The sequence below is a fragment of the Athalia rosae genome, chromosome 3 (genome assembly GCF_917208135.1).
Source record: "Athalia rosae chromosome 3, iyAthRosa1.1, whole genome shotgun sequence".
Classification (NCBI taxonomy): Eukaryota; Metazoa; Arthropoda; class Insecta; order Hymenoptera; family Athaliidae; genus Athalia; species Athalia rosae.
In genome coordinates, this window is record NC_064028.1 from 14,768,281 (window position 1) to 14,795,087 (window position 26,807).

Genomic DNA, 26,807 nt, shown 5'->3' on the forward strand with positions numbered 1-26,807 from the left:
GGGTACCTTAGCTAATAAATTGATACACTGAACCCTCCGCGCACAGTCGCTGCACCGATCATACATCCTGAGGGAAATAAAGGATTGTTATTATTATTAGTATTTGCCCTTTTCATTTTCCAATACCGAGTTAGGTTGATCAGGAAATCTTTACAAAGACCTAATTTTTTACCTAATTTCGTTCCAATATGCGATAGATTTGAAGGAATTATCTATGTGGGTTGGATCTTTGGGAGACCGGTAGTGAGCCTGTGGAGAAAAAAAAATAGGAAGAAATTATGGGTCAATGGCTCTTTTTTTTCACATAAGTTAATTTATTCTTAACGTTTACCAATATCAAAACACCCTTAAGTCCTGAGAATGAATTTTCAGTTCAATTTTTCATAGCAAAAATCTTTTTCATTTCCCTGAGTGGTGATCCTTTGATAAATTCAACGAATCTGGACACTCATTCTGCTTGGCGGCATGCTTCATGCCATGTACTGTCATGTCTATCATACCAAATTCAGGCTTAAAGTTCGGAATTGAAACCTCGTCCACTGAGTAATCAGATCTGGGTTTCGAGGGCTCATTTATCTCATTGAGTTTCTTTTGATCACCAGAATATTCTCCAGAAGATTTTGGATCTGATATCGGAGTGAGCGCTATGGGTCCCTTGCCAATTTCTGAGGACTTGTACGTAATCTCTGGCGTTATAAAATCGGATATGGGAAAATCTGTTGGTTTTTTAACGTCGATTAAAGTAACGTCTTGACCTTTGCTGGCTTGCTGTAAAGGTGTGAACAGATTTGCCAAATTGCAGGCATAGGCTGGTGAAGTTTTTGCGATATCATTGATCGAAAAACCCGAGAGCTTTGCGAGGTCACCGGTAGAAAAATTGGCCAGCTTGGACAAATCCGAAAATTTACTGAGCTGCGATATATCGGCTAAAGGAAAATCGGGTCTAGTTTTGCTGGGGTTGTTCGACGACAGGTCGCTTCCCAGAAGATTCGAAACTTTTGAAAAATCAGCTGTGGAAAATTCATATTCAGGTTTCGCGTTTTTTACCGAAACCGTCAGCTCACCTGACGTGAATTCGGTAGGCAATTTATGTTTCGTGCTCAAATTCAAGTCCGGCATCTGCAGATCGAACTTCTGTGCCTTACTCACATCGGTACCATCGTTTTTGTCTTTTGACGTTGATGGGACGTTGAAAGGTTTTAATATTGAAACCGTAGAGTCTAGTTTAAAGTTTACCGGAGCAAGGAAAAGGTTGTTCGGATTCAATCCAGAGCGTCCAATCTGATCAGGAACCAGAGGAAACTTGGCATTAGAAAACATATCAGAACCACTGGCTATGCTAGTGACTGGTGGCTGCGACGACGAAGGTGGGTCCTCCATACCAGGAGCAACAATTTCTCTGATGGCATCCCAGTAAGATCCGTTGGACTGATTCCTTGGAAGCTTAGAAGCCAAAGAGCTCTGATAAAAAGATGGATAGTATTCCAGAGTTAAAATTTATTTTAAACGATTGAAATCTAGTTCTGGGATAATCATGCACTGTGTTTACCTTCAATTTTTCAAGGTACGTTACATTGCCATTGAAGATTGCTTTGAAGTCGATACAGTTTTCATTTTTATAATATTCGACGCATTTTTTCTGGAAAAATATAACAGAAAAATCTAACTTATGATCATTCAGAACTTTTTATGCATAGATATAATGGATCCAGAACTCACAATTTCGTCAATGGCTTCTTGGGAGAGGAATTGTTCCTGTGATAATGTGTAGCTCAACAATATGGGTCTGGGGTATTCGTGAGGTCGGTTTTCTGGAGGAGGTAGTGACCAGAAGAAATTGAAATTCGACTCATAGCAGTTGTTGTCAGTGTTATAGGGAGCTGAAAAAAGGAGATGGATGCACAACTGCGCCAAAACAACAAATCTGCAATAATATAATTTTACTTACAGCAAATTAATCCGACACAAGGCGTGTAGCTGTTGTCGCTTAGGCCCTTCATTTTAATTTGATAATCAAGCTGAGAATCGACATCTCGCAGCGACGGAGAAGCATGGGTCCTGGGATGGGAATGATACCAACCTACTAGAGTCAGTTGCTTCCATTCCATTGCTCTCGCAATCTCTGCTTCAGCTGCCGCAGCCGCCGCTTTATCTTTACCATGGCATCGACAGGGAAAGGCATAATTTATTGTCAAATCTATGAAGAAATAAGAACACAATTTGCAGCAATATGTGATATGTTATACTAAAGGTAATCATGTGCCCCAGGCTCAAAGATCTACTTACTATGGGCATTGATGTCCCAGTGTCCCCCCAGGTATCCACAGACCTCCTTGTCTCTGAGATGACAATGCAGGTCAACAATAAGTGCAGCTGTCGTTGACAAAGTTACAAGGAAGGGTTGAATTTTACCGAGAGAACTAAAGGACGTCAGTTCGACCATTGTGCTCATATCCCTAAGTTTAAAACGACCGACCAAATGATGGTTATTGTTAGTGCAAAATTTTGAAGAAATTTATATGAAAACTTTCATTGTGGGAAGAAAAAACTTACATGGCATGACTCCGTATTCCCAGGTTCGTGTGCTTGACAGGAACTCTAACAACGGGAACTGTGACCGGGGGCTTTTCTATTACAATCTCCTCCGTTTCCATTGATGCATCCATCATTGTGAATATGTTGCACCTGACGTTACCTTTTCAATGTTGATCTGTCAAGCGTCTCTGGCTGCTTCTCTCGGGCACTACCGGGTAGCGGACGATCCAAGATTCGTACTCGCCACCGCCTTTTTCAACTTCTAATTTCACTCTTCTCATTTATTGTCACCTATTCTTGCACATTTTTCGTAATAAGCAAACAAACTCTATCACTTGTTTCATCAAATACCGGCTAATCATTCAAATCGCTACTGAACACTACAAGAACCAAATCGTTGAGCATCAAGCGGAGGTAAGATGGCGCTGGTAGTTTGATGCAAGATGCAAATTTTTGAGGACAGGGGAGTTTACATGACCCACCTTCTAGTCCACACATAGCCAAGAATGCAATATTGTTAAAACATCAACATGTTTTTATTTATTACCCCGTAGAACAAAAAAAAAAAAAAATTAAATATAGCACACTTTTGTTCCACAGTCTTATGAAACAATCATCATTCATTATTATAATAAAGTCATACTTATTATTACTCAACGTTCATACCTAAAGATAGGTACAGAAACGCCTAGACTTCTTCAACAGCTGGTAAACCAGAATTTACTAAGCAACAAATTAAATGTTAAATTTCTTTAGTTATTACCTACAATATTTCATAAGTTAGCGTAGTTTTTTTTTCAATTAATAATACGTTGATGGATTTATTAAAATCCTGTATCAACTATACCTAAGTTTTTTTTTAAATAGTTTTCATATCATCCATATTAAATACCTAACGATTACAATAGATAGGAGATTAATAGAATAGCAATAATTACACATCTCTTTTTGTTTATAGAAAACGCTTTTTCTCATGTATAAAATACTCGCAGCACAGATTATTATCATATAATTTTATAAAGTCGTTTTTTAGAGAATTTTAAATTCGATCAAGCAATTGTTTCATCACGCTACTGAACAAAATTGAATAAAACTATATGAGCAACAAAGAGCAGAGAGAGAATCAATGAAAAAAAATACCCTCAACCATCATGATTCAATAAAATAGATAATAGCAACAATTTTTATTTCGAATTATAATTATCACTGCTAGCTTTAGGTCATAATTCAAATCCTTACTTTCAAGCTTTGGTTTGTATTATTCTCTGCTCGTACCAGAATTCCTCCATACCATTTTTTTAAACACATGCTTGAATATTGACACCAAATGATCGGATATTGTATTATTTTCTGCGTAATGACGAAAGTTGAAAAACGAAAGAAAAAAAAAGTTAAACGGAAGTTGCAAAAGAAATTTGGTTCTTGATGAACCTTAACACCGTTCGAAATTGTTGGTAACAAATTTTGTTTGTATAAAAGAAGAAAATAGACTAATTAGCTACGCTGCTGGATTGCAAAATTTCGCACAGCTACTTAGACCGCTCTGCCTTTTCCTCGTCATCATCGTCGCTATAATCATCACTTGTGTAGTGATTATTCTGTAAGGCGAATTCATAACGGCCACTCTTCTTTGGCGGGGGACTGGAAAATTTATATATGATTAACTTCAAGTTCTTTAAAACTACGAAATAAATCAGATTTTGTGTCCTCAAATGCCGAGATATAATGAAGACTTACTATTTTCCAATAATAACTAATAGTTTTAAGCGCAAATAAAAATGAATGCGATGAAGTTGTTAGAAACGAGAAAAATTTTAGTAGAACCGTTTTTATATAAAATATCAAATACTAACGCACAAGCAGAGACGCGTGTTAGTGGTGTGAAGTGATGTAGTAGTAGTAGTAGTAGTAGTAGTAGTAGTAGTAGTAGTGAAGATGTAGGAGATTAATCGATAATCTCAAACGCATTGATGTACCTTGTCTGATCATCGTTGTCATTGTTGCTGCTATTGCTGCTGCTAGGGCTTCCATCTCTTTTGGGACTCGCAGGTGGAGATAGCGCCTGCATCAAACGACCTTTACTTTCGTTCCATATTGTGGACTGCGGACAATAAATAAGAGACGCCTCCCATTAAAAAAAATTAAAAACTTGTGATTATCTTCAAATCATTGCTCAGACAAAATAACAAAATCTAACTAGGAAAACATTTTTTTATTTATTCTCTTAACTTAAAGTTTATTTTTATTCGACAGAAGGTAAAATCAAGATAAAAAAAGTGAGGGTGTAAAAAAGTCTGAGGTATATCAGAGATATCAAAATACCCACCAGGCGGCCCTCCCTTCCAAATAACAAAAGAAAAGCATCGATGAAGTCGCGAGATTTTTCTTCCCATTTACTTATCATGTCGACCCTTTTCTCTCCAATATTTTCCATCACTCGTTTTCCTTTGTCTTTTAGATCGTCAATTTTATTCTGCAGTCGAAACTTCTTTTCCTGATTAAAAAAAAACGCCCATCATGATTCCGTTAATGCTAAAAAAGCAATCCAGAATGAAAATCTGAAATTACTATTGCGTGACAAATAAGTGCATCTTACGCTGAGAAATGAGACATTCAGTTCCTTGGCACTGTAGCCCCGGGCTAGATTCCTTCTCACGTAAATATCGTAGTCTTTTACTATACGTGCAACAATATCCGAGGTTGAAACTCCTTCGGTTCTTTCTGTTGCAACAAACATCCCTCTTTCTTTAAGCCATGCATAGACGTCAGATCCGTCATCCGTAATGTAAGGAATGTCGTCGTGTGCAACAAAATCAATCTGTAATTTATGATTAGATGAGTTCATGTAAATGTTTCTATTTACTTGTCATTTCTAACCTTGTGTTTGATAAGAAAATCGTCGTCCAGTGCCCAGGGAGCGTCTCTGACAACTTCGTCGACATATCGACAATGCCTCACTGCGTCGTACCTTTCAGAATCAGTCATAACTGTCCTACCTTTTTTACTGTGCGTTAGTTCATCGCTACATACTGTAAATCGAGGAATATTTAGAAATCATTGAACAAGAAAAGGTGTTTTTGGCTGAGGCTTCAGTTATACTTACCTCCAACTATGAGATAGACATTTGGAAAGATGTTCTTAGCCTGCATGAGCTGTCGCGCATGCCCTTGGTGAAACAGGTCATAAATTCCATCAGCATAAACCCTGAGCCTTCTCGGAGCTACATAAATGAAATTATAAAGTTGTAATCACAGGTAGAAGAGAAAGGAAACCCAAAGATACGACACTTAGGTCTATGTGTAGTACATGCCTTTTCCAGATTTTGCTTCTTTTACAGTTACTCTTATCGAGTAGTCGCAGGAATCTCGTTCAATGCCAGCCTCTATTTCATCGCTAAATGGTGCCTCTTTGCAGATCGACTGTAGTATCAGAGAAAAAAAATCGATTACATTCAAAAAAAGTTAAGAGGGTTGTTCATAATTCAGTCATTCAGACTAGATGGAGGTCGAGTTATCTAACTGTTGAAAATTGTGGATACTGTTACTCGATAACGCATTTTAGGATATTGGCCTCAAATACCAGGGACAATCGGAAACCTGACGCGAAAAATGTCGATGGCTCAAATCTCAGTTATCAATAATTAAACGAACTTGCAGAGAGAGATAGATGCTGATGAATAAATGCATAATAATGATAATGATGCATTGAACACAGGTATCCTAACAAGTGTCGAAGGACGGGAAGTTCAATGATGCGAATTACGGATTCGTTAATTGACGAGAATAGATATAGTAGCTATAAAACTCTTAATTACAACATTAGGAAAAAATTGTAAGTACACAGGATTCACTTGGGTCTTTCGATCGGCTAGGTGTTGCTCACGTTATCTAACAAGATATGTCTAATTTTAGAACCTTAGTAATCAAAGGTTGCAACGAAATTAATTTTTTTTCAAAGTTGGTATGTTATGTACGCAGTTGGAGAGAAATGATTGAACGTAGTTTCAGCACGAAGCTGGACGTTCATAAATTTACTTCAAAGTCCTAAGCAAAATCACAGTGCACCTAAGGGATTAAGGGAAAAAATTGGGATCAATCTTGAAAATTTTATGTAATGTTATCGGAGTACATAGATGTCTTGAAAGAATACGCCTTATAAATAATATCGTGTAATCAGATTCTCTGGCTGTAGAGTTCTTTTGATAAACTTTGACCCTGGGTAAACTGTTTTAGAACGAAGAATCTTTATCAGTAATAACTGAGAAACTATCGGTGAACTTCTGTCCATTAGGAATAAATCTTTAAAAGAACCAGAGCCTCTAAACCTGAAGAAGTCTATCCAGAAATTCTGCATATTCAGACAATTCCCTGATTTTTTATTAGAATATTTAAAAAAACGGACCGGATGAGCTGGCGAGTTCTCCCTAGAACATGTTGCATTGTTATCGTCATGGTCATTGGAAGTGTGCGACGTTTTACCGCTCATTATCATCTCTTCCCTGGCTCGCTTTCTTGACATTTTACAGAATGATCAGGTGAAAATAATGACCGTCACCTGTCCGGTAGCCAAACTGAAATAAAAATATAAGCAAATGCAAAAACACAATGAGTAATATATCACAGAAATATTCTCTGCATGATTTAAGTTACATATTTGTTACACAATCCCGGTTATTTTAAAAGTTGCTATAGTTATACCGTCTGAGTAAAGAGGCAGTTTGCCGGTTTAGTTTTTTTTTTTCATAACAGCAGGACCGTCTTGCATTAGTTAGTACATACAGTAATCTAGATAGCGAATAAATGTGACATACACATAGATTGTGTATGTGTAGTTTGCAGCGGCGATTAATTATGATCATGCCATTATACGTGGTATCGTACGATAGATTATATGTATAGATACCTGCAGCTGGGTGTCACACCACGTTGACGTGGGTAGAAAATAAACCGTTTGGAATAATTTTAGTTGTTTAGATTATCGGTTGTGCCAGCCAACGACGTGGTGATGAGTTTATATACTTTTTGGTATAAACATCTACACAAATTTCGTTTCATTAATTGGGTCTCAAGGTATCCGGGTTTTTAGGTTGCACCGATAACCGTGTATATTATGACATTTAAAACTGTTTATAACGATCTCATCAAGATGAAATAAATCCAGGCTGATAAAAACCACCTCATTCGATGATTGTAATCTCCAAATATCTAAAGCTCTAGATCATAATAGAACTGTACCGTGTTATAAAATCACACCCGAGAACGGGGTCGAACTACAACCGGGGATTCAAGTTATTCGATGACACGTTTGTGTCTAGAAATTTTTGTGGTATTCAGTGAATGTCATACACAAGGCCCGCCCATTTGACGTTTTTGGAAACGGTATCGCTTCAGAGTTGGATTAATTTCTATAAATTTAAGTAAAAATCTGCTTGCAATGGGCGAAGGTAGCGGCTACACGCGCACAACTGGAACTTTACCATCCCAGACATCTGACATGACTGAATTTTTCACCGTGATTCCAATTCCCACCTCTCATGAATTATTTTTTTTTTTTCACCACCCCACGCTCCACGAAGTCCACGCAGTCAATCGTTGTCAGAATTTTACAGCACACTGTATTGTATGACGTATTTTAATAATTATTATCATCAGCTGGCCGAAGCAGACACCAACTAGCGCGTCGAACGCACTGTCGACGGGGCGAAATAGAAACGTTCGCGGCGCAAGCGCAACTGTTTTTTATAGTGCGATTCTGCTCACAGCAATTCTACCGAGTGCTACTGCACACTACTGTAGCACAGCCGATCGCAGCTAGAGGGTGGTTCTGAGTTCGCCGATTCTAATAAGCACGAATAAGTCGCTACTACATTTGAAAACTTGTGAAGAAATGGCAACAAAACCCGCATTCAAAGTCGGTGAGTAGAAAATGTTTCCGTTTCACATAAAATATGCATACATTATTACATTCTGAGCGTTATACCATTAGGTTATCCAGATCACGTGGCCGGCTCCCAATAATCATACATTACTTCAATCTCCATTGTTGTACTTTAACAATGTAGGAAATAAAACAAGTGTGGTATAAATTTATTACAGCTGATCTGTCGCTGGCGGAATGGGGCAGAAAAGAAATAATGCTAGCGGAGAATGAGATGCCTGGTTTGATGGCAGTCCGGCAAAAGTATGGACCATCCAAAGTACTAAAAGGAGCTAGGATTGCGGGGTGCCTTCACATGACCGTTCAGACTGCGGTGCTTATCGAGACCCTCACCGAACTTGGAGCAGAGGTATGGTAATCTTTTTCTCATTATAATAAACAAGAAAAAAATACTCGAAGAAAGGTCATGGTTCATGAGGTCAAGGAATTATTATGTAAAATATAGGCTCGTTTACTATACTGAGGTTTCCTGTCTCCTGCCAGATTGCTACTTATCTGAATTTCAATAATACCACATTGTTATCATGTAAAATGAGATGTAAAAAAATTGCTATCTTAGTACCTATGACCTCAGATGACGACAGACTGAATGCCTATCGTGAAACTCTGACGAAACTGTTTTAGGACACGACTTGAGCCTAATAGTGTAAACAATATTGCATATTTGTTATGTAACCAAAAATGAAGAATGATAAAAATTTCCAGGTACAATGGTCATCGTGCAACATTTTCAGTACTCAGGACCATGCCGCTGCAGCGATTGCGAAAACTGGTGTGCCGGTTTATGCCTGGAAGGGGGAAACTGACGAAGAATATATCTGGTGTATTGAACAGACCCTCGTTTTCAAGGACGGTAAACCTCTGAATTTAATTCTCGATGACGGAGGAGATCTCACGAATCTGGTACACACAAAGTTTCCAGAGTACCTGAAAGATTGCCTGGGAATTTCTGAAGAAACAACGACTGGCGTACACAATCTTTATCGTATGGTGAAGGATGGGAAGCTTAAAGTCCCCGCGATAAACGTCAATGATTCAGTTACAAAGGTAAAAATTTAAATATTCTTCCGTATTTCTCTTTAATTCAATTCAAAGTAATTTTGGTTCTAAAGCTGCTTTATATTTTCAGAGTAAATTCGATAACCTGTATGGATGCAGAGAGTCGCTTATAGATGGTATCAAGAGAGCTACTGACGTGATGCTTGCTGGAAAAGTTTGCGTTGTCGCTGGATACGGTGACGTTGGGAAAGGGTGTGCACAGAGTCTCCGGGCGTTAGGAGGGCGTGTTATAATTACGGAAATCGATCCTATCAATGCCCTCCAAGCAGCTATGGAAGGCTATGAGGTGAGAAACCCTAATTAAATGAGCATAGGATCAAATAAATAAAAGTTTATTTACCTGTACTTTATTTTATAGGTGACAACAATGGATGAGGCTTCGGAGAAAGGTCAGGTTTATGTGACGACAACAGGATGCAAAGACATCATTGTTGGCGAGCATTTCCTCAAAATGCCTGAGGATGCGATTGTGTGTAACATTGGACACTTTGACTGCGAGATTCAGGTTGCGTGGCTGGAGAAAAATGCCAAGTCAAAGATAAACATCAAGCCTCAGGTTGACCGTTATGAACTAGCTAATGGGAGGTGAGTTTCCAAAAATGTTGAGCTAGCTACTGGAAAGAATTCAACTTGTGAAATCATTCTCAACCAAATTCAATTTTCAGACACGTAATAATTCTGGCTGAGGGACGTTTGGTGAACCTTGGCTGTGCTACAGGACACTCTAGTTTTGTAATGAGCGCCTCCTTTACAAATCAAGTTTTGGCACAAATTGAGCTTTGGACAAAGCCTGGCACGTACTCTATAGGCGTTCACATGCTACCTAAAACTGTAAGTTATTTTACCACTCAATACTTCTTGTTTCATGTCTTGGTTTATTCCCATTACAGAAACCTGTTCTTTTATTTTTTAATAGCTCGATGAAGAAGTCGCTACACTTCACCTTGATCACCTTGGCGTCAAACTTACTAAGTTGACACCAGATCAGTCAAAGTACTTAGATATACCCGTTAACGGGCCGTACAAACCTGAACACTACAGATACTAGTTGGAGAAAGAGGAAAAACCAGCTTCAGAGCTGCTGGGGATATCAATTGTGAATTTTAATTAGGTGGGTGTGTGCCTGTGTGTGTGCGTGTGTGTGTATGTTGTGTATGTCACGTCACCACGCCTGAATGTGTAAAATAAATACATCACATGATAATTCGAAATGCAGTTTGACTGATTCGTACATTTATTTTATATCCTTTGTTGAAGAGCTGATGTTCACTCGGAACATGTCGATCTCGCATTCAAAAATGAGAAATGACAAATATGTCGCTCGCGCGTTCTGCGATAGAATAACATAATTCACCCTGGGCAAAATTTTGTTGCGATGGAGGGTTGAAATCGAACACAACCAAGGGCTATGGGTTTTAGATTTTTCCAATTCCTGGGACTGAAGATTAAATATTTTTAAATCATTCGACTTCAGCTATGCGATGCGGCGCGCGCAAAGAGCGCGCGGATGATATCTTATACAAATTTGAAATATCCTGACGCGCTCTCTATTGCGCTAAAGTTGGTTCTTCGACCTTCAACGAGGGCACCACCTTCCGGGGTGACTCAAAGCAAAGAGCAGGGATATGTAAAAAAAAATCCTGGGACCCACAATGGGACCTCTGGTTGCAACTTAAAGCACCAACTTTGCCGCAAATGGCGCGTTGAATTATTTCGAATTTTCCCAGGAAATTTTTTATTCATAAATTATTTGATAGAGCTTCCAGGCTTACGTAGTTATACAATTTTCAATTGAAGTACTTTTGATGAAAGATAGTTGACAAATACTAGATTACTTGATCTTATAATGAAAAGGTAACTATGACCATATGTATCGTATATTTTTCATCATCATATCAATCACAAACTTCTGCGTAATCGTATCAAATTTATTTCCAAAGTTTCATAGGCAAATTAATTGCGAAGTAGGTAAGCACGATAACAGTGCGCGGATGCGAAGTGCTCGCGCATCTTGATCGACATGTCGCCTGTGGGAAGAACGTAGGCACGAAGGAAGGAAGGAAGAGGGAAGAAGGGAAGGCGAAAAATTCTATCTCCGCGCACCCGATGGTTCGATTCGTCGCACAATATGTACAAATTTTCTCATCTTAATCATATCGCCAGGTGGTTCTAATTCGTAAACCAAAGTTTGTGGAGTATATGGGATATGAATGAAGACCAAATCCTTTTACTTGGAGGTATAATAAACCATTTTAAACAAAATTGTCGCGCATCCGAGAATTACCTGCGTCATCATCACTAGACTAAAAAAAAATCAATTTTCCCTCTTGCGGTAGGCTCATTCGCTTGCGCGAGGGTATTTTAATCCTCATAATTCACGTAACCGTGTCAATTATCCCAACACTTGATTACAATGATTACATGTACGTTAACAGATTTTGGCAGTGGTGCTCCTGTGTCAAATCCCATGGCCGGGACCAAGTGTTTTCAAAATATCATGCCCTCGAGACAGTGCCTCCGTGGTACGAAGAATAGTACAAAAGGTGAGGCATAATTATCAACTCTAGTTTTCTACATCTGATTCATTCTTCTACTTACATGTACCTGTTACCGTTTGCCTAGAAATGGATCCCCGTATTGAAGAAATACCAAGTCGAGCTCCCCCTCGACTGCCCGTTCCATAGGACTCGGGATATATTTCACCCACAGCAGGCGGCCAAGTATCAACACCGACCATCACAATGGACGTGTGGATTATGTGGGAAATCTTTTTACGAGGAGAGGCATCTCGACATGCACTTCGACAACAGGCACAAGAGTGACATCAATATGGTCTGTATACAACTAGATTTTAACTCATTTTTCAGAAAATTTAGAGCAAAGGATATTTCTGTTTCTTATTCCTTTTCTTCTTTAAGGCCGAAGATGCTGTATGCCTCGCCGATTATTGTGATATCATGAGGTGCGACGTTTTGTTAACTCAGGACTTGGAGGGATCATCTATCGACGATTCGAGCTCAGTGAACACTGATCTGGAGGTCTGGAGAGAAACAACAGCCAAGCAAACTACTGTCGCTCCTTCGGGCTCTCGCGATCTTGTCAGAATCTTCAATGACAAATTCCAAATATCCGGGGCTAGCGGCGAACCTATGCATCATTATTGCGACCGGAGGGACACGCCGGACGATCATTTCACTATAAATCATCAGAAACAAAAAATGATAGGGTCTGATAACAATAAGACACGAGACATATGTGACAGTAATCATCTAGTGGACTCTGCTCTGCCGGCTATAGACAGAAAACAACAACGTCTCTTCGAACTGCAAAAATTGAAGTCAAACTGCAAACCAGAAGAGCTTCTGAAACTAAAAATAAGATGCGAGGTATAGATACGAATTATCGCAATCAAATATTCCACATCATTGACACACACTATTTGCTACAATTGTATACTTTTTTTTTGGTTCAGATTCTTGTTCGTGACTGCATCGCGGGTTTGCTCGTCAATTTGTCTATGCAAGATTTCACAGAAGTCGAAGGTGCTTATTGATTTTTATAAGCGATCCATTGTAATCAGCTGTTTTTCATTTCAATGACATCAATTTGTTCGTTTTTATAAATTAGGTGAACTCAATCGAGCTGTATGCTGGTATTTGACCTGCGAAAAATATTGGGAAGATACTAGAGGACAGCAGCGTCAGATACCCTGGCATTTGCTGTTCATATTAGCGATGTTAATGTCCCTTGGAATGTCCATGTGTTACTACATTATTTGGATATTGTTCGAGTGAGTGATAATAATAACATGAGCTAGGATCAAGCGATTTTTTGTGCAAAAAACTGAGATAGTTATTTTCAGCTCGGTACACGAAATGAGAGCTGATGGAGTTTCGGAGAATGTGCACTCGCACGGTAGAGTCAGGGAGGTGTCGTCACCTTTGCATAATTCTAAGATCGATCATCGAAAGGAGGGTAGAGTAAAATTGGAGCCCGGACAAGAGCCTCCCTCTGCCAACGCAGAAGTGCCAGATCACTATATATACGTTGCTTATCCACCGGAGCTGAAGCGGCGCCTTCTCGAAAGGTAAAATAAATAAATAAGTAAAAACTACAACTATATAGTAGTGTAAATAAGCTATTCAGCGGAGGCTTTTTTAACCATTTGATTAACCTGTCCATGCAGCTGCTACAACCGAACAACGCGTCTGTGATGAGGACGAACCAGCGTTTCCTGAGCCAACTCCCGTGGTTGAGGATTATTTTTTATGATGGTAGTACACTTGCCGGATTCGAAAAAAATGTTTATTCTCCTGTATGATCAAACTGATTGTCTAATAAGATACGTAAAGAATAATAACTCACTAACGTTTCAAAATTATTTTTTACCGTATCGCTTCAGTCGTAGTCGAGGATGTCTTCCACCCAATTTTACAATTATAATACCTACTTACATACACCTAAAAATTATACCTAGTTAATCCTATTGCACCAAAATATTTTCAATCTTACTCAATTCTTCATCATAGTCGTGCTTTCATTAAGACAATTACAACCGCAGCCTGTTGGGCACAAGGTTTTTGTGGTAAACCATGCTGCCAGGTGTTCTGTGTGACCGCCATGTCCACAAACCACGCAGACATTGCTAGGACCTGTAACATCGAAGGATATTGAGACCCAGATTTTATTTGAAGCTCCATTATGAGCCGGAATTTTGTTTTTTTATTATTCACCTCTGACAGATATGTGGCATATGACGCACTGAAACGCTAATCGTCTACAGTTATTACACTGCGGACCCTGGCTGAATTTTTTACACACATAGCATTCGATTTGAAAATCAACTGCTTTGTGGGAATCGATAGGTGGAACACTGACATGTTTGAGAACTTGCGCTCTAGCATCCAGCAGCCTCCATCTATGCAGGACTTCCGCATAAGCTTTTTTGTAACTGTCATACAGGCTTGTGTTCTTTTCATCTAAAAGCCTATGAAAACATATCTTGGATCATAATCTCCGGTCATTCCTTACTGGGAAAATAATTACCTGATGCTTCTGCCTGGTTCAAATAACGAGTCTTGGATGAATTTCAGATCGTCAAGAGATTCAGACCATGAGTTAGACCTGTGCTGCTTAAGATTTTGAAAATTCCATCCTTCAAGCGTCGTGTCTGCAGGATGTATTGTATGATACGGTGAACCGCCAGGCTGAAATATAATCATTCTTCATTCTACTTTTACAGATCATTAGAGAAAATCCGAATGGATCATTGATAAGTACAAATGTATTTGATTGATTTACAAAAAATAGATTTTGAAAATAAATTAAAAATAAAAAGCTTGTAGATACTGTTTAATAATAATGTCAAGAACTAGTTACGCCTGTTGCATGCAGATCATAAATTACTCAACTTCATCTAAAGAAAATACCTTTATTTGGAGGATTTTTTCAATCATGGTCCATTATCTAATGGCTAAGGTATCTGTATATTTAGAAATGTACGTGCAAAATTATTATTCAAAGATGCACCCACTGAGCTAAGATTTACAAAGTAACCAGAAAAAAATGGTATTCAGTGTGACTTTCATTTAATTTTCACCTCTAAATTTCTGATATACCGATATATCAAAAAAGAAAATGACAAAAAGCACCAAGTATTATTTATTCGCTAAACTTGTTGGAGTAGGGATGTACGGATGAAACGGGTTCATAACTCTTACAATTAGTAAGGCGAAAATTGCGAGGAAAGCAGTTGTTATTGCAAGTGCACTATTCAAGTGTAATTATTACCTTACCTTCTGCCACCATTTCCCAGTGGTAAGCCTCTATAACAGAGATAATAAAATGTCAGTTGGGTAAGCGAAACATGCCTTGCAGACAAAATGGTATTTATCAAGCATAAGAAAGGCCAGGGATGAAAAGCAAGAAAATTGAAAACATTCAAAAAATTCGGCAAAGCATGAAGTAAATTCCGCCAAATTGACGATTGTATGAAAAATAAAATATATTGCTGGAAAAACAAGCGGTACACAGATAGATCATTCATAGTGCAAGCATAGCTCATGCATTCCAGTAATGCTATGCGCTTGTTACCTGCAGAATATTGTTTCTCTCAGCTGTCTTAGCGAGCAGTAAGTACAACTCCAACTGAAATATAATTTACTTGATTGCCTTTTATACTCACGCTGACATTTACAGATTTGCTGATAGCACGCCCTTGCGCAGAGTCATGATTATCCGAACGATAACTGAAAGTGCAGCTGAGCATACCTGCCATCTGTATATCTGATTGGCTTGCGTAATGTTGTATGCTGCAAAATCAATTAAGGATCAGTAAATGCACTCGGCTGGGACTCCGTCGCCAGGAATACTCACAGAGAATGGATCAAGTTTTGGCCAAAAGGATGCTGAGGCCAGGGAGTCTCGATGTCAGATGAGTGGCAGCAATTTGAAAACAGACTAGACAGTGGCTGCGATATAACAAGCGCAGCTAAGCACCAGGCTTGGACTAGATCTGGTCGCTCGAGCGTTGCAGCAACCCCAGCATTGTATTGACACATTCCAGGGATGTCAGTTATGTTGATACTGTGACAAATGATGTGCAACTCCGAATTCATATTTAATATCATCTCGGGCGAATTCTAATTATTCATAGTTCAAACGTAAAACTCACATATATTTCTCTGCCAATTCTTTATTGACAAAGAATAATGCCGAAGCATCATATATGGTAACTGTTGGATTATTTTTTTGCGGACCTTTCGAATGCTGGCGACTCGAACCATGCAAACTCCGTCTCGACCCTCTCTGTTTATAGCGATAAAAATTACATCAATAACAAATAAAGGTTCATACCGATAGCTGCACGGTTGAAAGTTGAAAACTTACGCGTTCTTGAAAATAGAAGGAGCTTATAGATATGTTATCCGTTGCATTTGATTGGGAATAAGGAGGATATATGTGTGGAAAATGCCCGTTATTACTGACGCCTGAACCCAAAGCTGAAAGCGCCCGCGGAGTTGTACTTTCAGGCTTTATAGATGGCCTCCTCGCGTATGGGGTCCGACCAAAGCACACCAGTGTTCCTGGAGAATGGGTGTTTACTGCTAGGACTGGCTTGGTATGTTAAAAATTAAATGACTCGCGAATTTCATACCTACGCAGCAAAATTTTGCCCCCGACGTCCTAGGGAATGGAATATAAGTGTCTTGATAGTTAGGAAATATACTGTTAGGGTTTCGGAAATTTGAACTATGCTGCATTCGGTATCCCAAGTGCTTCCCTTCGGATTCTTCACTCACGCACATCTGGGCAAACGGATATTGATCTACTGAGTGATGAAAAAAGTTATACTTAGTAGAGATTCATACCTGTTCCAAAGTGGTGATCAACTGTCGTAGGCAAGGTTCTAAGCATGACCGGTTTTTTCTGACCCGTTGTTGAGCAGTTTGTTTTAATACTTTGGACAGTTTGGCCATAGCAGTATTGTCAATTGTCGTTCCTGGGCAGAATTGGAATGACGGCGGGGCATTGTATGGGTAATTCCCAGGAAAATTCACTTTCAATATGACGTTATAATTTTTATTGGCTGCAGTCACTCGGCAGCTTCGCTGCTCTGCGTCCATAGCATTTACCTGTAACAGAAAATATCATGATTAAAAGGCTGGGAGAGAAGTTGATATAGTCGCTACTACGAACCTCAATATTTGGGATATTGATATTAATGAGAGAAAATTCCTGCTGCAGCGTTTTTGGTTGCGTTGGTGAGGATACCTCTTTGTCCGTAGCGGAATAAACGATCGATTCCGCATTTGTTTTCCCATCTTCAATTTTAGATAACATGTAATTCACTTCCCTGTCATTCTGTACATCTTGCATCTGCTGTTCCATTGTCCGTATCGTTCCTAAAATATATTGGTGATCAAAAATATATCATTTGTCATTAATTACTAGAGAATTGCTGTTAACTTACTTAAGTTACTATCTTCAGTATAAGGAGCATACACAGTCCCATCGTCCAAATCGTGTCCACAAAGCTGAAAGTTAACATGATTAGGTCAGCTAATTCGAAGCATATATAGCTCATTGGTTAACGCACCTTTTGTAAAAATGGATCTATTTTGAATATTCGCAAACACTGATCTTTGGACCAAGTAATGAGTTCGAAGTCATTCGGTTCTGATAACAGAGAACAATAGTGATAATTTTGTGAATTAGAAATATCCAACATCTGAAAGAAGACATTTCTACGCACCTTTTTTCTTATGGCGCCATTGAAATTCTAGAACAACATCTGTGTGACCGATAAACGTGTAGATCGGGGCTGTCAGATTTGATGTATTCCAAAGTAGCAAGCTGTTTTCCCCACGACGTAACTGGGGCACAACTATCGTCACCAATCCCTCACCAAATGGCTATAAATAAAAATCCAATTCCAGGATAATTTTTGAAAGCTCTTCGCTAACGCATAGTTCAAGCTAAACATACTGTGTATCTGGCTCGCCAAACAGGAGCACTAGTCGTGAGAATGCTTTCAGCTCTTCGTGGATTAGTAACATCGAATATTTTCACTGTACAATCTTGGCTGGACGTTGCCAATTGATTTTGCTGAATAGGGCACCAATCGAGGCCATGTATCTGTACAAAGTGTAAAACACAAAGTTTGATCCACATGATCGGGAATCTAGTGGGTGAAAAATATAACTAGTTGCCTTTGTCAAATGAGCAGCTATGTACTGCATTGGACTATTCCCTTTCCTCTGGTCCCATATTTTAATATCACCATCATGGGCAGTAGCCAGAATATGTTGTGAAAGACAGTTCCATCTGACTTGTGAAGCTCCCGCTGAAAAAATGACCCTTCGATGATGAATACCATTGCTTCACCGCGCCACAAACAAATACTCGATACTTACCTACAGCGGAAAGTGACAAGCATGGCCTACGCTGATCTCTTATGTCCCAAACATGTATGAATGTATCGATACTACATGAAGCAAGAATATCAGGCTCTGTAGGATGCCAGTTCAAATCACTCACAACACGTGTGTGGGCTCTCAAGCTATGCGTAGTTGTCAGATCGTAGCCATCTCCTCCAAGAAAACTCAGTACCTCAACCCGATTGTTACTCTAGAATAAGCGGACAAAATAAGACACGTGATAAAGTCTAAGGCAGATTTATAAGAAGTGATTAGTCGCTCACTGATATAGCGCATAGGTGACAATTCTGGGAATTGGGATTCCACTCAGCTGATCCAACTTCATATTTACTCTGACGTTGAAACTTACGCAGTGTATCGGCCCCTTCATCTAGCTGCTTCACCGCAAAGTATCTCCGCCTATGAAACACTGGGATTAGTATCGGAGAGGTAAATACAAAGTATTTCTTCAAAATTCTTTTTGACTCACCCAGCTAAGAGAACGAGGCTCCCGGTGGCATCGACCGCCATGGTGTTGGCCTGTGATTAGAAAGAATTCTTATTGGAAAGAACTACCAGGTTCTCAGATAAAATGACAGTTGGACAACCGTTAGAATAGGCCTAGCTTGGTTGTCAGGAAAGATATCTATTGGTCAAAGCAGCGTTCAAGCTTTACCTGTAAATCCCTGTGCTCCGCAACCACATAATCGCTGCCCCAACGCTTCGACATTTCGTGAAATCGTTGGTTGCTCAGGTGTCAACATGATATAAATGTCAACATTTTCCTAGGTTATGCTGAGACATTACAGAAAATAATAAGAAATGTCTGGACAAGTCTACCGAAGTAAAGGGCGACTGCTCAATTTCGATTTCATCCACGTTGATTGAAAATTTGAAAGACACAATAGCCAGCTATAAGAAAAATATTTTTCATGAGGCGAATGGGCTCAAACAAACTCAGTCTGCTAGCGCGCCCCTACCCGCCCTGTGATTGGTCCGCCATTAACGGCCATAATCCGAGAACGCTGGCGCAGCGGCGCCATTGTCTCATCGAACTTCGAATCGTCTACTTCTTCTCCGTACTTCAGTCAACGCCGTACAAGTCTTTGCTAATCGAATCATAATTGGATTCTAAAACTTGTGACAATCAGCTGTGTGATAAATTAAAAAGTTCTACTTCAACTAGGTGTATGGTGGCTTGATTAAACAAATTAAAAATAGTGAGACAACAAATAAAACTCAGTGGTCCCCGCGTGGCTCTATTGGGAACAATTTTTGGGGTGTTGCTATAATTTCACAATCTCTGCAGTTTACTTGAAGACTATAGTCAGTGCATATGAATAATTGGCAGCATTCGTACCAGATCTTCGCTTTTTCAATCCGGATAATGGTGAGTTGTGATTTTATTAATTTTTCTGGATTCTCCATAATTTTTCTACAACGGAATCTCGTACCACGTACGGTGGTCGGGTGCCTTCGGCTCGACTCGTTCTAATTCGTTCATGCGTTCAAACTGCTCCATAAACAATTGAATTGTTGTTTTGATTTGTGGTCAACGTTTTTTTCGAAGCGTATGAATTCTTATTTGTCGACGTCTGTGAAGCAATTATTGTCATTTTTTCAAAGTTTACTGCCTGTTAGAAATATACATATATCAGTGAGTTGAAACTATTATTTGTCGACAAGTTACCCAGCAATTAGGATTTTATAAACCAGGTAAAAACGTGAGCAACATTTCCAATTTCTGTTCTGTGCATCGATAGATTGCGTCTTCAACTAAAATTACTAAATCAAACGAGCGGGTTAAATTTTATAGAATAAAATCAACAAAGTATGAGAAATGGAATAATTCAGATAGGGTTTGACAAAAAATTTTATTGATAATTTTGAAATAGTATAATTGAATTATTTCCGCTTCGCAAGACTAGACTTGCTGTTTGATGAAGAGGATGAAGTGCTGCACCGCGACGATGATGATTTCTTAGGTCGTATGGTAGGCTTTGTGTACTTCCTTGACCCCCCACGTGTACTTTCGTCTACAAAATATGTTGAATATTGAATTTACTCGGTAAAATCACAAAAGAGAAGATTAATGTGACATGCATTCACCACTGAAGTGTGCTTCTATATTCAGGATAGAGCCAAGGCTTTCTGGGGTTGATGGGCAAATAGTAGAGTATCCCTGCCCTGTCTTCTTGGTTGCCATTTTTGTTGATATAGAGCTTGCGCTACTCTGACATCGACTAGGAGTTGGCGATGGCTTTAAATAGTTGGTGCACGGTAATACCATGTTCTTCTCTGACATTAGTTTTCGGACATAGGGTTCAGCTTCGGCATGGCGAACAGTCAATTCGGTTATGTGCTGAAGCGCTAGGCCATTTTGCTCCTGGAGTTCACGGATCGCAATGTCTTTCTGTCACGAACAAAAGATCAATTTGACGTAGCTGCAGTGGTAAAATTTCAAGCAAACATACCTCTTGCAATGAGATCAGGTTGTTGTCAGTGCAGAGACTCGCGTTCTGAATACTTTTATAGAGCTTACGGAAGCTCTTGTCAGCCCTCAGCTGCTTTTCTTGCTGATCGGTGATCTGATTTTCCAAATTCTGTAGGCAGCGTCGCTTCCAAGCTTGTTCTTCTTTCGCTTTATCTATGTCTGCTAACAGTTGGTTGTAATTATCTTCCATGATCTGTCGTAGAGAAATTTTCTATTCATTAGATACCCCCACACTCTGCCGAGCAAAAATATAAGAAAAAATCCAATTTACTTACCTTCAAATCACCTTTGACCTCTTCCAACTGAGCTCTGCTCCGTCTGACTCTTTCCAGCTCACTATACATTTCCTCGTTCAATTTTTTTTGTTCCAATTGCTCCGGGCCACTCTCATCAACGAGCCCCAAACTTTTTTTATACATATCATTTGATGTATTTACAATCCGTAAGGTGTTCTCCATACTCTGAATTTCATACTCAGTTCTTCTTATCGTTTCATCTAATTGGTCTCCCTGCTCCTGCAAGGCGTATTTCTCTTGGGCACTTTTTATTTTGATATACGTTGTTGTCAAAGGGGTCCCATCTTCTGTTGTTCCCAAACAAGACATGAGATTGTCGTACCTAGTTTGAAGCTGCTGTATTCGATTTTTGCGTTCGCCAATCAATAGACGTAATTCCGAAGACTCAGTTGCAGCTACCCTTTTCTTGATGTTCAAAGCTTCTGTCAGGGCTTTGATTTCCACTCGTCGTTCTTGCATAGCCTGAGAATGGTTACAATCATATTAAATTGTAAGAGCAGAGAATAAGTGTCCAGTAGTTACTCACCGCTTGTATTTGCAGCTTATATTTTTCTAGATTATAGACTTTGTTTTCTATATTTGCAATCGTTTGTTCGGCCTGGGATATCCTCAATCTTAGAATATTTTCGGTAACTTGAGTTTCCTCATTGCGAAGCTTCACAATATTCAACTGCTTTACACCTCCCTCCATTAGTAACATTTGGTCCTGTTTTTTATTTCTAAGAAACTGCAACTGTGCCTCGTCACTTGCTATGCTAGTTGATAATTTCTTCATGTCATGCTAAAACAAAGCAGCAGCAACTTAGAATTTTTAATATCATAGAATATAAGTTAGTTTACCTCCAGTGTGTTGATCTGGGATTGAAGTAATTTCAGTAAATCGGTTTTCTCATTCAAAGTTTTTTGCAGGTCTTCAATTGCTTTTTTCTTTTTTTCAACAACGGCTGTGTCCTGCTCTGCTCCGGTCAAATGTCTGAGCTTGATATGTGCTTTTTGAATTTCAATATCATGGTGATATATGGCTTCCATCTTCTCCTTCAATTTTTTCTCTTCTTTGGTGCCAAAAATCATGAGCAATTCTATTTTTTTCTGCTCATTCTGTATTTGCACTTCTAATATTTTGATCTCATTCTCAAGCTCCGCTATTCGACTGGTGGTTCGTAAACTTAATCCTTGAAAGCGATTAACCTCCTTTATGATTAGACTTTGAAACTTTTCTTCTTTCTGTACAAATTGTATGAAAGGTTTAACGAAAAGAAAATCGCAGATAGAGCATACTGGATAATACCTCTATCATGTTCTCGAGCTGTTTGGTTCGCTCTGCAATATTTGTTCCCCGATTGTTTATGTCTTCATAAGTTTCCTTCAGCTCTTGTATCTGCTTTCTCCATTCTTCCAACTTAACATTTCGGTTTTCCACCTCATCTTTCACTCGTTTTCTTTTCGCTCTTATATTTTGCACCTGCTGGGCCATGTTGGCAAGTGTCTTTTTGCAGATGTGAAGCTGTGAAGTTTTGGAAAAATCATTTATTTTTGTTCGTCAATCCACATTCAGACATATTGTTCATATTAGAATCAGAAAGAAGGCGTACTTCTGTTGTATACGCATCAAACGTCTCCAAAAGTTTTAAACGCTCATCTTTAGTTGTCACGAGTTTTTTTTCCAACTGCCTGACATACTCTTCGAGCTGTTTGTTATTACTTATTTGATTATCCAGAAATTTTTCTGCCTCTTGTAAAACCTCCAGTTTTTCTTTTCCGAGTTCGCGTAACTTGTCGATCTCCTATTCAAAAAAGTCCGGCTCTGAGTTAAATAGATTTCATGATGAAGGTTTTTTAACCTGAAAAAGTGTACCGGACCCTCAGAGCCTTGTGAATCTCGCTGTCTCTCTGTTTAAGTACAAGCACACTATGTGTCCACTGATCGATGAGCTGCTGACGTTCCTTCAAAGCCCCACTGTAGAGCCTGGCAGTTTTGTCAAGAACGTTTTCCATTTCAAACACAGCATTCACCACCGTAATAATCGACGAGCGACAACCTTCGACCTGCAGTCGTAGCTTTTGCCGTTTTAATTCAAGTTCCTATGAATAAAAAAAATTCAGAACATTAGGTTGAATGCTACGTCAATAATCACCGGGTTGAACAAAATCTTACCTTAAATTTCTTACTGTCAGTTTTCATGTACATCTCGATCATCTTATTGTCTTCTTCACCCCTTTGCAAGGCTTCTTCCCACTGTAGCAACTGATCCTTGTCAAATTTAGCTTCCCGTTTGAGAATTTCAATCTTTTCTACGAGTTTGCGGAGCTCATCATTTCTTAGCTCAATTCTGTGAGCGATATCACGCTGTTCCTTTTCAAACTCTCGCACCTCCTGGCCAAGTTTTGAACTGGTACTGTTGCAAAGCCTGAACAAATGATCTTCACTATCCAGCTGCATCGAGTGTGCGTTAAGCAGTTTTTGATTTTGTTCGTGCTCCTTGGCAATAGTTGTGGCATGATTCTTCATGGAATCAATCCGACGAGTCATTGTCTCCAGCTCCAAGCTCAAACTACTTTTATACTTCGTTCTCTTCTCAATCTACGACGAGTAAAATTTCCATCACATAAGAGTCGATAAGTGGAATAACGTTAAATACAGAAATTCTAAGGCTCCTACCTCCTCTTCGAGTTTTTTATTTTCCGCATTAGCGACAGGCACACGAAATCCATCGTCCCACCCGAGCTCCGTGAGCACCTCTTCAATTAATACCATTTTTGCACTACTTTTCGTCCGACAATTAGAATATTTCGTCGTATCTATTTCTCATTCAATACCCGGTTGTTATAAAAATCAAACTACTAACAAACATTGCATGACAGTTCCTTAGCAGACGTGTTACCGTGACATACATCGATACCGCAATCGATTATCTCGAAATTCAAATCGTTCTCGAGTCGGCGCGTAATCGATGCGCTCTTCAGTTGTCGGCGGCGAATTGTGAGAAGCGGAGGGGTGCGCATTCGTTCGTCGTAAAAGTTTGAGGTGTTGTGGTTTGACGGTTATAAAAAATCACAAATGTTCATGAAAAGTGCTTAATTCCGGTCATCTATCATCCTGTCGGTGTTCGGAAGGGCGACAATAACCTTGAATATGTGATTTGCTTGTCAGGGTCATCGGGGATACCAACAACGGCTTTTTCGTAATACCACGCATGATGAGAGTTACTATCGATTTTCATGATCCCGTCATCAGAATATGGTGAGTAAAGCTTTTTTCTAATTAGGAAGCAATTAAATTAGACGAAAAAATGGATATACACTTCCTCCCCATCTAGAATTTTCTCGTCGCCATGGTTGCGATCGTCATTTGAAATTCTCGAAACCACCGCGATTGCGAGTTCCGACAAATATCCTCCCTGGTAGATGGCGCTGGCGATCGAAAAGCTTCAAAATCAAATTCGTAAATCCAGCATTCGGTTTTACGCGGGCAGTAGTTTTTTCCGATTAAATAATCCCTGGGGGTTTAGCCTGGGGCGTATACATTTTTTTTTATCGTTCCCATTTCTGTCTCTGTTGCTTCGACCCTTCTCACCGATCAGTATCTCTAGGCTTGCGGGAAAATTATCGCGACGAAAAATGCGTTGCAAAAAAAAAACTAGAACACAGTATCAAAATGAAATCAAATAATGAAATTATTATCTGTGAAGTAGGAATGAAGTTTTTGCGCCGTGTTTCATCGAAAGAAAAAAAAAATGAAAATAAATATTGCATTCACGAGTGCGAGGCGACTAAAATCGGCGAAAGAAATATATAAAGTCATGGTAATATAAGGTGATCAGGTCCGTTCTGGCACGGGGGTGTAACGGGGACAGGACAGTGAAGGCAATGCACTTTAAGGAGCACACGAACCACTCTCTTATAGTTTCCGAACGCCACTATCTCTTCAGGGGAGATTCAAGTTCTCTTCAAAACGTTATACTAGAAAGAAGAATAAAGAGACAAAAAAAAAAAAAAAAGAACAAGTAAAACGGATATTTCATCTCTTCAAAACCTTACGGGAGTTTCTCGTCGTCGGTGCAGGCGATTTTCGCGTATCATTTGAAACGGGGAAACAGAGAAAATAAAAAATAGGGCAAAATATTGTCGTACCAAGAAAATTCCGAGAGAAATAGATATACCGCTTTGCGAAAAGAGGGCAAACTCGTAAGCAAGGGGAAGGGAGAAAAAAGAAAAAGAAAGATCCCGCGGTCGTTCGACTCTAACGGAGATCCTTCAGACCGGAAGACGTTTGAAACAATGTAGGTTTGGTACACACAGAAATATTCAATCGGATTTCATTGTCAGTAGGAAATTACTCAACCTATAATCGGGGTGTGCGCGCAGGTGTTTCATTTCCTAAAACATCTGACAATGAAGTAAGAGAAAAACATTTATCGATTTCTCAAACGATTATAAAAAATAGATCCACAACACTTGTTGATCGCTTCAATTTATTTATTTATTTATTTTTTTTTCATTTTTTATTCACTATTTGCTTCTTAATCGAACGCGAAATCGAACGACGCAACGCACGTTCAGGTGTGTACCTATACGCTATAAAAAATATACAATAATAATAAATGAATGGATTCGGGGCGAGTAGCTGTATACATACATAAGCTGCCCCCTGACCCAAAGGACCTCGGGGAGTGACGACTTCCTCAATTTTCATCGAATCCTATATAGGATAGTATACATTATAGGCATACCGTAACTTCCTGTCTGCCTTACTTGCTTCACCTTCTCCTCCTCTTCCTCCTCCTCCTCCTCCTCTTCCTCCTGCAACGCCGCAACCCCGCATAGTTTTTTCTTCTTTCTTTTTCTTTGATTTATTTTATTTTTTGTTAGTTTTTTTTTATATTGCTGTATACGTACCGTACCTACCTATCTGTATCATAATAACGAGTGTGTGAATATACCCACTCGTACACAGGGCTGTTGATTATTCAGAAGCTGCGATAAAATATCACACGCATCGAGGACGGTTCTAGTCACATTTATATGTACGCATAACTGTTGTTGACCCCTGTGGGCAAAAGTATTACGAAATCTCGGTTGCTGAAAAAAAAAAAAAAAAAAAAAAAAAAAAATGACTAAAATAAAATAAGGTAAAGTAAAATAAAATAAATAAAAATAATGAAATAATAAATGTAAAAAATGAAAAACTAACCGTGTGAAAGATTCTTCCGACTAATTTTTCTTTTCTTTCTTTTTATGTTTTTTCATTTCGTTCTTTTATACTATTTATAAATACGCTGTTCTTACTCCCTTACAAACCGTTAATGACAGGATATATAATTAATCGATTCGTTCGTATAATCATTCGGTTTTCCATGAGTCTTTGTGCATGGGAAATATGTACGGTGGTTTTTTTTTCCGTATTATTTATTCATTTATTTATTTATTTTTTTTTCCACCGATGGCATCGAATCGAATCGAATTCTATCCATCCCGTGTAACGACGATTGACCACCACGACGAGGAGGACTGCGAGAGGGCATAATAACGGTTTTAAATTTATTTGAAATTCCTCGTGTACGCGGCGGG

General features: G+C 39.0%; 7 protein-coding genes across 13 annotated transcripts in view; 3 read left to right on the forward strand and 4 right to left on the reverse strand.

Annotated features, from left to right (window-relative positions):
* Positions 1-293: 293 nt before the first annotated feature.
* LOC105691841 lies at positions 294-2,924 on the reverse strand. Its single transcript, XM_012410584.3, has 6 exons — positions 2,554-2,924; positions 2,287-2,456; positions 1,949-2,197; positions 1,720-1,880; positions 1,550-1,639; positions 294-1,461 (listed from the first exon to the last, which is right to left on the reverse strand). The coding sequence occupies exons 1-6, from the start codon at positions 2,667-2,669 to the stop codon at positions 400-402; spliced, it is 1,848 nt and encodes a 615-aa protein (XP_012266007.1). The 5' UTR covers positions 2,670-2,924; the 3' UTR covers positions 294-399.
* A 123-nt stretch (positions 2,925-3,047) lies between these two features.
* Positions 3,048-8,126, reverse strand: LOC105691922 (choline-phosphate cytidylyltransferase A-like). Of its 3 annotated transcripts, XM_048653280.1 has the most exons (10): positions 7,770-8,124; positions 7,438-7,569; positions 6,937-7,105; positions 5,846-5,954; positions 5,639-5,755; positions 5,413-5,564; positions 5,132-5,353; positions 4,862-5,029; positions 4,512-4,636; positions 3,048-4,176 (listed from the first exon to the last, which is right to left on the reverse strand). In XM_048653280.1, the coding sequence occupies exons 3-10, from the start codon at positions 7,051-7,053 to the stop codon at positions 4,065-4,067; spliced, it is 1,122 nt and encodes a 373-aa protein (XP_048509237.1). In that variant the 5' UTR covers positions 7,054-7,105; positions 7,438-7,569; positions 7,770-8,124; the 3' UTR covers positions 3,048-4,064. The 3 variants fall into 3 exon arrangements, 1 of the variants encoding a protein (XP_048509237.1); XR_007277754.1 differs by having other exon boundaries at positions 4,393-4,636; positions 7,438-8,126; XR_007277753.1 differs by having other exon boundaries at positions 4,389-4,636; positions 7,438-8,126.
* A 144-nt stretch (positions 8,127-8,270) lies between these two features.
* LOC105691920 (adenosylhomocysteinase) lies at positions 8,271-10,746 on the forward strand. The gene is made up of 7 exons (XM_012410741.3): positions 8,271-8,449; positions 8,631-8,821; positions 9,178-9,519; positions 9,602-9,817; positions 9,890-10,116; positions 10,197-10,362; positions 10,448-10,746. Exons 1-7 carry the CDS (start codon positions 8,422-8,424, stop codon positions 10,577-10,579), a joined length of 1,302 nt encoding a protein of 433 aa, XP_012266164.1. The 5' UTR covers positions 8,271-8,421; the 3' UTR covers positions 10,580-10,746.
* Positions 10,747-11,494: 748 nt separating this feature from the next.
* Positions 11,495-13,895, forward strand: LOC105691921. The gene is made up of 8 exons (XM_012410742.3): positions 11,495-11,768; positions 11,967-12,074; positions 12,154-12,363; positions 12,450-12,917; positions 13,004-13,073; positions 13,159-13,321; positions 13,394-13,618; positions 13,718-13,895. The coding sequence occupies exons 1-8, from the start codon at positions 11,742-11,744 to the stop codon at positions 13,743-13,745; spliced, it is 1,299 nt and encodes a 432-aa protein (XP_012266165.2). The 5' UTR covers positions 11,495-11,741; the 3' UTR covers positions 13,746-13,895.
* On the reverse strand, positions 13,823-19,442 carry LOC105691919 (GATOR complex protein WDR59). 4 transcript variants are annotated; one of them, XM_048653264.1, is made up of 20 exons: positions 19,126-19,441; positions 18,940-18,989; positions 18,820-18,869; positions 18,447-18,660; positions 18,243-18,376; positions 18,019-18,168; positions 17,786-17,945; positions 17,630-17,709; positions 17,504-17,567; positions 17,230-17,435; positions 16,902-17,165; positions 16,688-16,838; positions 16,420-16,616; positions 16,205-16,338; positions 15,907-16,116; positions 15,716-15,842; positions 15,327-15,356; positions 14,578-14,738; positions 14,265-14,518; positions 13,823-14,183 (listed from the first exon to the last, which is right to left on the reverse strand). In XM_048653264.1, the coding sequence occupies exons 3-20, from the start codon at positions 18,838-18,840 to the stop codon at positions 14,044-14,046; spliced, it is 2,697 nt and encodes an 898-aa protein (XP_048509221.1). In that variant the 5' UTR covers positions 18,841-18,869; positions 18,940-18,989; positions 19,126-19,441; the 3' UTR covers positions 13,823-14,043. The 4 variants fall into 4 exon arrangements, with proteins under 4 accessions (XP_048509221.1, XP_012266161.2, XP_012266162.2 ...); XM_012410738.3 differs by having other exon boundaries at positions 18,734-18,869; XM_012410739.3 differs by lacking the exon at positions 15,327-15,356 and having other exon boundaries at positions 18,734-18,869.
* An 862-nt stretch (positions 19,443-20,304) lies between these two features.
* Positions 20,305-24,136, reverse strand: LOC105691869 (coiled-coil domain-containing protein 39). Its single transcript, XM_012410646.3, has 11 exons — positions 23,899-24,136; positions 23,395-23,820; positions 23,100-23,321; positions 22,832-23,023; positions 22,528-22,743; positions 22,080-22,463; positions 21,766-22,020; positions 21,219-21,701; positions 20,924-21,136; positions 20,559-20,862; positions 20,305-20,485 (listed from the first exon to the last, which is right to left on the reverse strand). Exons 1-11 carry the CDS (start codon positions 23,992-23,994, stop codon positions 20,355-20,357), a joined length of 2,922 nt encoding a protein of 973 aa, XP_012266069.2. The 5' UTR covers positions 23,995-24,136; the 3' UTR covers positions 20,305-20,354.
* Positions 24,137-24,183: 47 nt separating this feature from the next.
* LOC105691870 (protein tramtrack, alpha isoform) overlaps positions 24,184-26,807 on the forward strand; it is a 57,919-nt gene continuing 55,295 nt past the window's right edge. For both annotated transcript variants that reach the window (XM_020855820.2, XM_020855821.2), the window contains exon 1: positions 24,184-24,480. The gene's annotated coding sequence lies outside the window, so the exon portion shown is untranslated. The remainder of the gene's footprint in view (positions 24,481-26,807) is intronic.

Excerpts from the sequence above, each read along its gene's own strand:
- LOC105691841 (XM_012410584.3), bottom strand. The coding sequence starts at position 2,669 with ATGATGGATGCATCAATGGAAACGGAGGAGATTGTAATAGAAAAGCCC. Across the intron at positions 1,640-1,719 it reads AAGAAGCCATTGACGAAATT|AAAAAATGCGTCGAATATTA; the intron begins GTGAGTTCTGGA and ends ATATTTTTCCAG. Across the intron at positions 1,462-1,549 it reads CGTACCTTGAAAAATTGAAG|AGCTCTTTGGCTTCTAAGCT; the intron begins GTAAACACAGTG and ends TCTTTTTATCAG.
- LOC105691922 (XM_048653280.1), bottom strand. The coding sequence starts at position 7,053 with ATGTCAAGAAAGCGAGCCAGGGAAGAGATGATAATGAGCGGTAAAACG. Across the intron at positions 5,354-5,412 it reads ATTTTCTTATCAAACACAAG|ATTGATTTTGTTGCACACGA; the intron begins GTTAGAAATGAC and ends CATAAATTACAG. Across the intron at positions 4,637-4,861 it reads TTGGAAGGGAGGGCCGCCTG|TCCACAATATGGAACGAAAG; the intron begins GTGGGTATTTTG and ends TATTGTCCGCAG.
- LOC105691920 (XM_012410741.3), top strand. The coding sequence starts at position 8,422 with ATGGCAACAAAACCCGCATTCAAAGTCG. Across the intron at positions 8,822-9,177 it reads TCACCGAACTTGGAGCAGAG|GTACAATGGTCATCGTGCAA; the intron begins GTATGGTAATCT and ends AAAAATTTCCAG. Across the intron at positions 10,363-10,447 it reads TTCACATGCTACCTAAAACT|CTCGATGAAGAAGTCGCTAC; the intron begins GTAAGTTATTTT and ends ATTTTTTAATAG.
- LOC105691921 (XM_012410742.3), top strand. The coding sequence starts at position 11,742 with ATGAAGACCAAATCCTTTTACTTGGAG. Across the intron at positions 11,769-11,966 it reads CCAAATCCTTTTACTTGGAG|ATTTTGGCAGTGGTGCTCCT; the intron begins GTATAATAAACC and ends GTACGTTAACAG. Across the intron at positions 13,619-13,717 it reads AAGCGGCGCCTTCTCGAAAG|CTGCTACAACCGAACAACGC; the intron begins GTAAAATAAATA and ends CTGTCCATGCAG.
- LOC105691919 (XM_012410738.3), bottom strand. The coding sequence starts at position 19,179 with ATGTCGAAGCGTTGGGGCAGCGATTATGTGGTTGCGGAGCACAGGGAT. Across the intron at positions 16,839-16,901 it reads TGATCACCACTTTGGAACAG|ATGTGCGTGAGTGAAGAATC; the intron begins GTATGAATCTCT and ends CCGTTTGCCCAG. Across the intron at positions 15,843-15,906 it reads CAAAACTTGATCCATTCTCT|CATACAACATTACGCAAGCC; the intron begins GTGAGTATTCCT and ends TTGATTTTGCAG.
- LOC105691869 (XM_012410646.3), bottom strand. The coding sequence starts at position 23,994 with ATGGTATTAATTGAAGAGGTGCTCACGGAGCTCGGGTGGGACGATGGA. Across the intron at positions 23,024-23,099 it reads AGATTCACAAGGCTCTGAGG|GAGATCGACAAGTTACGCGA; the intron begins GTCCGGTACACT and ends TTTTTTGAATAG. Across the intron at positions 22,464-22,527 it reads AGCTCGAGAACATGATAGAG|AAAGAAGAAAAGTTTCAAAG; the intron begins GTATTATCCAGT and ends CAATTTGTACAG.